Source organism: Lucilia cuprina, chromosome 5, assembly GCF_022045245.1.
Source record: "Lucilia cuprina isolate Lc7/37 chromosome 5, ASM2204524v1, whole genome shotgun sequence".
Taxonomy (NCBI): Eukaryota; Metazoa; Arthropoda; class Insecta; order Diptera; family Calliphoridae; genus Lucilia; species Lucilia cuprina.
Window position 1 is genome coordinate 41691673 of NC_060953.1, and position 10051 is coordinate 41701723.

Consider the following 10051-nt stretch of genomic DNA (forward strand, 5'->3'; position numbering starts at 1 on the left):
TAAATCATACTATAGGCTAAAAGGTCTATTGTTGGTCTATGCACAGTCTATTGTATGCATAAATTTACTACTTATAGTCTATTCTATAGTCCGGCTCTCTCTCCTTTTCTCTCATTCTATATTGTTTAGCTTCTCAGCTGGAGATGTTGCAATAGTGTATATATACACAGTAGTCTTTGTATGGTCTAGACTATGTTCTATGCTGGATTATAGTCTAGTCAACAAGTCTACACTAGTCCAGCCCATAGTGTTTTCTACAGTCCAGACTTATAGGACAGTCTATAGTCTGGAATCTTGCCAAATCTATTGTCTGAAATCTGGCCAATTCTATTGTCTAAATTATATTGTGGACTGAAGTCAAGTCGTGCCTGTAAGATGGTGTCCAGTACAATCGAGATTTGTTATTTAGTAAATAAAATCCTCATTAAAAACATTCTGCATTTAAAAAAGTAGATTTCTCATTTCTATTGCAAATCAGTATTTAAAATTTTTTTCAAAATATACAAAACAACATAAATCCTTTTATCCTCTTAAAAGAAATAATAAAAAGGAAAATTAAAAAAAAAATTCCCGAAGAAAAAGAAAATCTTATCTAAATATTTCTTTTAGAAAAATAATACTACAATAATCAAAATATAAAAACCAAATATAAAAATATAATATATTTTTGAAAAACTAAAAACAAAGAAAACATTTTAAAATTAAACAAAATTTAAAAAAAAATCAATTATATTTATGATAATGGTATTTAAATATACAAAATAAATTGATAAATTAAATATTTACTATAAATGGAAAATTAAAAAAAAATGCAATTAAAGTGCTTCTACATTATTTATACATATATATAAAAACCTACAACTATACAGTAATATTTATATAAAAAAAATAAATATTTAAACAAAAGTTGATTTTAAATATTTATAAACTGTTAATAGAATTAAAACAGCGTACAAAAAAACACAACAACAACAAACTTACAGCTTTTTTCCATTTTTAGTAGAAATAACAGCAAAAAAAAAAAACAGAAAAAAAGTTAATTTACTCAAATAAATATAATTGTGGTTTTAAAATTTCTACAAATAAAAAAAATCAAATAAAATATAAAACAAAAAAAATCTAAAATAACTAAAATAAATTAAATCCTATTTAAATAATAAAAATAATTAAAGTTAAACAACAAAACCAACATTATTATAAATTATAATTAATTATATAAATAAAACAACATTTACAAACAAACTACAACAAAATAAATAAAAACCTAATAAGCTTCCACACGCATACACTCAAATTAACTCTAATATAAATGTTTTTAAAAATTATTACTAAATAAAATTATATAAATAACAAAACAAAAAAACAAACAAAAAAATCACCAAAAATTATAAACAATTAAAGTTACTATTTTATGAAAACATTATAAAAACAATATATTATTAAAGCAAAATTAAATAGTAGAAAATTAATACATAAAAACAACTATTTTTGTGTCAATATTTTATTCCAAAAAAGAAAATCCCAGATCTTAACAAAAGACATAATTTAAAAGAATTAAAAAAATATACATATATTTTTTTAAAACAAATATATTTAAAACTAAATGTTACACTATCAGCAAAACGAACAATATCCACAATTGTTACCCTCAAATCGACAACAGCAGCAACAACAAGTTCCAGTTTTAAAAGTCTATTATTTACGTTTAAATTCCAAAGAAGACGGCTCTAAAGCAGCCGCCTGTTTATTCGAAAATAACAACAACAACAGTCGAAATACGAATACAACTATGAAAACTTTAGCACCCAATATACGACGGCGACGTCGTTGTGATCGTCATCATTTGGAATTATATCATGGCGGTGATGGTGGAAATAAGGCTTCTTCATCGACTTCATCACCCACCACGGAATTTCCTCCAAAATCAAAATCGGCTTCAACATCACCTATTAGTGATTTGGGTATACCGGCTCCACCCATTACACCGCCACCCGCTTTTCTTTCGGAAGGCTATCGACGTTCGACCACACCTAGCAAGAGTGCAGCAGTAAAGAGATCTTTAGGTGAGAATAATGAAATTTGGAAAAAATTAAAGTCTAGAGATATTTTTATAGACTGGAATTATGAAATCTGATCAGTCGTCATTTTGGAGCATAAACTGGTATAAAGTCTAATCTATATTATCAGAATTAAGTATATACTACAAGTCTGTCTATAGTCCGATTTATAGATAAGACTACATTCTCTACAAAACTCCGTTTGTCTGGACTGTAGATCAATCTTAAGTCTAGACTATAGATCAGCAACTGTAAATTAGTCTACACTTTACTTTGGATCAGTCTTCTACCGGACTTTGATCAGTGTGTAAATTAAACCAAAGAGCAGTCTGACATACGATGATTTTGGACTATAGATCAGTCTATAGTCTGAACTATAGAACAGTCTATAGTCTGAACTATAGAACAGTCTATAGTCTAAACTATAGAACAGTCTATAGTCTGAACTATAGAACAGTCTATAGTCTGAACTATAGATCAGTCTATAGTCTAAACTATAGATCAGTCTATAGTCTAAACTATAGATCAGTCTATAGTATGAACTATAGAACAGTCTATAGTCTGAACTATAGAACAGTCTATAGTCTGAACTATAGAACAGTCTATAGTCTGAACTGCAGAACAGTCTATGGTCTGACCTATAGAACAGTCTATAGTCTGAACTATAGAACAGTCTATAGTCTGAACTATAGAACAGTCTATAGTCTGAACTATAGAACATTCTATATTCTGAACTATAGAACAGTCTATAGTCTGAACTATAGAACGATCTATAGTCTGAACTATATAACGGCCTGTAGTCTGAACTATAGATCTGTCTATAGTCAGAACTATAGAACAGTCTGATGTAGATATCATTCTGGGGTGAGAACTATAGCTCCTTATATAGTCCGAACTAGATATTATTATTTAGTTTGTACTAAAGATCTCTTTATAGTCTGAACTACAAATCATTCTATAGTCTAGATTATAGATTTGTCTATATTCTGGATTAGATCAGTTTGCAGTCTGAGTATAGACCAGTGTATAGTCAGAACTATAGATGAGTTTATAGCGTGTACTATTATTATATCTATTATCTAACCTATAGATCAGTCTATTGCTTGAATTATTGATCAATCTACATCGTGTTTCAGTCTATAGTCGGAACTATAGTTCTGTCTTTAGTCTGAACTATTAATCAATTGTGAACGATAATCAAAAATGTGGATCAGTTTACAGCTAAAGATCAGTCAGTGCGTAAACTGTTATCAGTCTGTAATATAAACTACTGAAAAGATATATAGTCTGGACTAAAGATCATTCTACAGACTGTACTACAGATTAGTCTTTAGTTTAGACTTTAATCTGTCCCGACTAGACTATAGATCATTCTATAGTTTGTATTATATATCAGTCTATAGCATGGTTTAAAGATCATTCAATATCTGTACTATAGAGCAGCTTGGACTTCATTCTACGATCTGATCTACATATATTTACTATATGTTCTAAATTTTATTTTTATTATGGACTATAGATCAGTCTATTATGCTATATTCTAATTAGTATATTGTTGGTCTATATAGCATTTTATGTCAGTATTTATTTACTATAGCTTAATGTAAATATATAAGAAGCGGGAGCTCCGTCTCCAGCTTCTTATGTAACAATACTATGTATTAGTTTAATCAAAATTGCTTCTATCTGACAACCTGCTGACAGTTGACAAAATTTATAACAAATTCTGAAAGGTGTCGTCCAAAATTTTACATAACAAGTTTAATTTAGCTTTTGTAAAATTGATTAGATTTATGACATCAATCATTTTTGTAATAAAATATTTATACCTATAATTTCCAACCCTACTGCTGTGCTACTCACAAATCAATTATGATTTTTTTCTTGACAAGTTTTATGAATTTTATTTTCATATTTAATAACAAACCCCAAAAAATAACGAAAAACATATTTTTTATTTGAAATAATAATAAATGACATTTATTGTTAACATCATTATCGTTTGACAACTTTGTAATACATTTTATACACAATGTTTTGGTACCCATATGTGTATGCTATACATTTTTTTCTATTTTATTTCAATTAGTTTTCTTTGCTGTTTTTATATACTTTACAAACTGTTACTTTAAAATTGTTTTATATAGTATTTACTAACGTAATACTGGAGCAATATCAAAGCTAAAAAATTATGAACAAAGTTATGCTAAGAAAGTCTTTGATTGATTGACCAAAAATTGGTCCTTCGAACCAACTAATATTTGATTGGTAATATATAGTAAGGTAACAAAACAGTAATGAATATATATAATAATTAAAGTGTATTTATAAGCGTTTGATACCGCCCTAATAACCATATGTATCTTTTGATAACTATGTATATATTTATTTTGTACATGTAGCCTAAAGTTATGCTTCAGTTGTCAACCATTTTGTGCATAAAATTGTTTTGTTACGACTTGATTTGTTCTGTCAAAAAATGGGAAGGTTATTGATTTTTTTTTGATCAAGTTGATCAAGTTAAATGTTTACAGCATCAATCAAATATCGTTTTTGATGTACAGTTATAAATATATATATAATTTATATTGCATACTTTATGGCTGTTGTTTTGTGCTTCAATAATAACAGGAAAAAAGGTCCTTTGATAAGTTTTCGCAAAAATACTTTCACCAAACATTTTTAATTGATTTACTGTTTGATTAAGATACATATTGCTAAAGTGTTTGAAGCTAGTTGTATTCAACTCCTTAAAATAGGCAATATAAATGTAGAGTTGCCTTAAAATTTTTATATATTGTCTTAAAAATCTCTCAAATAAAAAATTCTCATTTAAAATTTTCTTTACGAGCAAAAATAAATGTATTTTTAATTTCCCTTTTAAAACATTTTTTTTTTCAAATTTATCTCTTTTATTTATTTTTTATTTGTTATTTTTAATAACAATTAGTTCTTATATTTACAAAATTTTTTCTAACACCAAATACAAACACCCACACACTCACACTTAAACTCTATGAACTTAGTTTATTTCTATTCTATTCAAACATTTGTTTTTCAACCATTTTATTGCTGTTAAACTTTTGCAACAATAAAAGAATTTTATTGAATCATTGCGCCTGCTGGTATGCTAAACAAATTTGATTTCAATTGTATTTCTATTGATAAAATAGTTTATTAATATAAATAAAACATATTGTTAGAGAAATGGCTTTTGTTTTAATTAAAAATTCATTTAAAAAAATGTAGAAGCTTTGAAAGATTGAAGGCAATGTTTCACAATTAATTTATTTAAATTGATGTTTTAATAAACAAATTTAAAATATAATTTAAGGTGAGTTTTTAAGTAAAATAACATTTAACGAAATTTATAATCTACTTTTAGGAGGTTATATTAAAAACTGAAAAGTAGGTAGTATTAGAAGCTTTCTATACAGTGCCATTATGTATGTCTTTTGCCAGAAAACGTTTAAGAAATTGATAGCTAAAATTGGATTGATTCGTTCATGGCCTCAAAAGATGGTAAATACTTTTACAAAACGTCATAGCTAATAATGACCAAAGACGTTTCAAAATAAAAGCTAAAACATTTGAGAAATATTTTAGCTTTTGTTTTATATTCTTTATGTAATTTTATCATACTTTAAGTCATTAAAAGTTTGTTATTTCTAAAAGACGACATAACTATTAGATTTTCTAGTTCTTATCCCCTTTATCTGTCTCTGAAACATATTGTTTATTATTAACACTTTTTTTTGCATTTATAAGATTTCGCTAGAAAACTGTAACTAAAAATATCTATAGCATAACATTAGGCAAAATTTCTTATTAAATTTTTTTGCATAAAAGTTGAACAACATAATATTAGTCATCTTTTTGGCGCTTATTAGTTTGTCTACAACATCATTAAAAAAATATTAAAAAAATGAAAATATTTATGATAGAATTAAAAGAAGACAAAATGGGAAAAGTCCTCAGAATGTTACAAAATTATGCACAATAAATGTGTAGAGTTTTACGAGAGTACCTAGCATGATGCCCTACCCCACGGTGGTCTTTTTCATCCACTGGTTAGACTTGAAAACGGTCTACCATCGCCCCTTTATTCTTCAATGAAGATCTCAGGTAGCAATTTTTATACATTGGCTTTGACCGGTCCATGCACAAGTACTTTGCTTAAGTAGTACTCGAGCTATCTAATCTCCGGCCATTGGATGGCCTCTGTTGATTAGGCAACAGAACCTAGAGACCGGTGGACCGAAGCACGGATCCATAAAGCATTGTTCTTACTCACAGGGACACATTGTGGTAATTCTGATATGAACAGAGTATAGTCTGAACATATCTGGACAAGGAAAGGAAAATTCAATGGTATCATATGTATATGATACCTCACATTCATCCTGTACCATATATAATTAATACCAACTCATTTCCAACGCTTAGTCCAACAGTCTCTTCTCTATGGGGTATCTGTTGTTTCGGCAACAGCACCGAACTTATCCCGAAATATTGTCTTTACCCTACATCAGACTTTTAACCGCCACTTACTCTCCCCGCGAATTAAATCACTGCCACTACGAGAATCCCGAAGGAACCTCACCAACGAGCCAGGACATAGTCCTGCGGACAACTGCCTACCGGTAGTAACAGTAGACTATAACTAATTTTTTAGTCCCGGCCAGACTAGAGGTATTGGCCACCTCTTCATACCCCGGAATTGCAATAAGACCATGGTGGAGGCTTCACCAAGTTAACATGCCCCCGGGGGAAATTATGTACAGTTATTTTCTACAAAATTCTGGGGAATACTAACGATGTGTATAGTGACCTTTAAAAGGTTACTATACTAGTCTGGTAAACCGGGTGCCGTGGCTTCGGTTCCCACCTGAGAGGCTGGCAAAGGAGTTCACATTAGACTCACTATGAATGTTTATTATTAATAACCCAATAATACTCAAAACACACTAATTATCATTAATATAAGCAATAACGTTTTGTCTATTTCGTATTGGCCACATTTGTGGTAATAACAATTATCTAACTCTGGCTAAGTCTATTTTCTTACTTCTACTAAATAATTCATTGGAAAACGATTTTAAAATTAAGTTTTGTTTTATCTAGACAAAGCAATCTACACAATCTATTCATTTAACTATTTTAAACGACAAATTTTAACAAGCAATTAGCCTTAAGGTATGCTATAAATATTATCGTAACAACAACAATTTACAATTAATTTAAATGAAGTGTTTAACAATAGAAATAATCTTTACAAAATTATACAGACACCCAATAACAAAACTTTAAGAAACTAATAATGTTATAGCCAAAAAAAAAAAACAAGTGTAAAGACAAAGTTAAATTGCCTTAAACTATGCTAAGATTTATTGTATTTAAGGAAAGATGGGACATATAGATGAAGGCTTTTATAACAATTAAATAATAATTAAATTAAAAATTTTAAGTAAAGTTAAAAGATGTTTGGAATATTCAAATAATAAGACAGGAATCTAAAATAATAGGAAATTCATTTTAAAAATGTCTTTTTTTAAATATCTAAAAAAAACTTCATATTTTTTAACAAAGTTTAAAAAATCTGCTATAAAAGATTTTAAGACGGTTTTACCTTAGTTCAATGTAAAAAAGATTTAAATTTGTATGCTAAAAGCATGTTTTACCATGGTTATTATTTCTATAGCTTTTACAAATCTTATGATGTGAAAATATTCTTTCTTTACATACTTTGAGGTTTCTTTGATATATCTTTAGCTTACCTTTTTCAAAATATATACGTTTTTTTTTTGCATAATGTTATTGATTATATACAACTTCTAATTCAAACCGCCTTGAAGTATGCCAACTATTTCATAAAATTTTAAAGCAAGAATCTGCAAGCATTAAATTTGATATTATTTCTTAGCAAATACAACTTGAAACATAACTGTTTGCTTTAAAATTTGTATTTTTCTGTTTGAAACAAAAATCAAAGCCTACATATAGGCATTTTTTAAATTTCACTGATTTTAGTGTTAAACAAAAATACAAATTTCAACTTTTACAAACTTTTTAACTATTTTAATGAAAGAAAATTTTATGAATTCGAGTTTCTTTAATGGTGGTAAATTTCTGCCATAGCAACTCTATTTGAATATTTAGGTTTTCTACATGTTTCTGTTTCCGATTTATAGCAATCATTCTTAATTTGTTCGTATGTTTATCAAATAGACTAGAAAATCATTTTCAAACTATAATAGGATTTATTTTGTTTACAGCAATAGAGCTTAGAATATATGAAAGGCTTTTTATAGTTAATACTTTTTATATGAAGCATACTTTAAGGAAGAAAATTATGATGTTTTTGTTAGTAAATAGAAAACGAGAAATACTAGAAATTTAAAAAAAGTAATAAATAATTAAATAAATGAGTTGCTAATAAACAAGAAGGAAAGTATAGTCGGGCATGGCCGACCATATAATACCCTACACCATGAGTATATTTTTAAAATTTTTACTTTTTATAAATTTTTTATTTTTTATAATGAAACTTTTATGTTGAATATTACCATAATTCCAAAATATTTAAGCAATTTATTGATAAAAAACTAAAATTTCTAAATGAGGCTTTATATAGGTCAAATATGGGCTGATCATCGGTAAATTTGGGAAAAGGATATATTTCTAAATAACGGTTAGTTTTGTTGAGTTTCATTGCGATACAAATGGTTACAAGTAAATTTTAGACGTTTAAGTCATTTTTTGAAGGAGGCTTTGTATGGGGGCTAGGGTCAAATATAGGCCGATCCTAACGGAAATCTGCATTTATACTTATATAAAACTTATTTGTGCCAATTTTTAGAGAGGTAGCAGAATATCAAATCGGGAGGTACGGTTGTATGGGGGCTAGGTGAAATAATGGACCGATTTCAACCATTTTCAATAAGCTTCGTCCCTGTGCCAAAAAACATGCTTGGTCCAAATTTCATAAAATTATCTTGAAAATTGCGGCCTGTGCCTTGCGCACAAGGTTTACATGGACAGCCAGCCAGACGGACGGACATGTCTTAATCGACTCAAAAAACGATTCTGAATCGATCGGTATACTTTAAGGTGGGTATTGGACCAATATTTTGGTATGTTACAAACATCAGCACAAACGTATAATACCCTCCCCACTATAGTGGTGTAGGGTATAAAAAATACAATTTATATTTAATATTTAATATTTAATTATTTATCTATTTATACTATAAAATATTACTTTTATTGTTATTTTTCTCAAGGATTTTGTAGTGAATTTTCTCAGAAATTTAAGCCTTTTTTTCAAACAAAGTTTTACTAAAACTTTGTTTTGTGTATAATCTCATTTCTAAATTGATATCTGTTATAATATAATATTTATATTTTTAAAAGATAAACTATATTTGTTGATTTAATATATGCACAAAAGTTATAATTTCAAATTGATATATATTTTTAAGCCAAAAACTTTTTCTCCAAGAAAAAAACCCAAAAATATTTATATGAAAATTATTGGAAAGCAACAATAAAATAATATATGCAAATGAAGAAGAAATCAATTTATAGATTTAATAATAGCAAACTTTTTTATACCCTACACCACTATAGTGGGGAGGGTATTATACGTTTGTGCTGATGTTTGTAACATACAAAAATATTGGTCCAATACCCACCTTAAAGTATACCGATCGATTCAGAATCATTTTTTGAGTCGATTAAGACATGTCCGTCCATCCGTCCGGCTGGCTGGCTGTCCATGTAAACCTTGTGCGCAAGGTACAGGCCGCAATTTTCAAGATAATTTGATGAAATTTGGACCAAGCATGTTTTTTGGCACAAGGACGAAGTTTATTGAAAATGGTTGAATTTCACCTAGCCCCCATACAACCGTACCTCCCGATTTCAACTTTTTATGCTATAATTACGTCAAATATTCTGCTATCTCTCTAAAAATTGGCACAAATAAGTTTTAT

At 28.2% G+C, this 10051-nt stretch overlaps 1 protein-coding gene across 4 annotated transcripts in view; it reads left to right on the top strand.

Moving 5' to 3' along the window:
* Positions 1-1461: 1461 nt before the first annotated feature.
* Positions 1462-10051, top strand: part of LOC111685047 (phosphatase and actin regulator 4-like) — a 95227-nt gene continuing 86637 nt past the window's right edge. For 2 of the 4 annotated variants that reach the window (XM_046952943.1, XM_046952946.1), the window contains exon 1: positions 1463-2063. In XM_046952943.1, the coding sequence (XP_046808899.1) occupies positions 1604-2063 (460 nt within the window). In that variant the 5' untranslated portion in view covers positions 1463-1603. Of the gene's footprint in view, positions 2064-10051 lie in introns of all 4 variants that reach the window. The other 2 variants (XM_046952944.1, XM_046952945.1) reach the window with 2 other exon arrangements.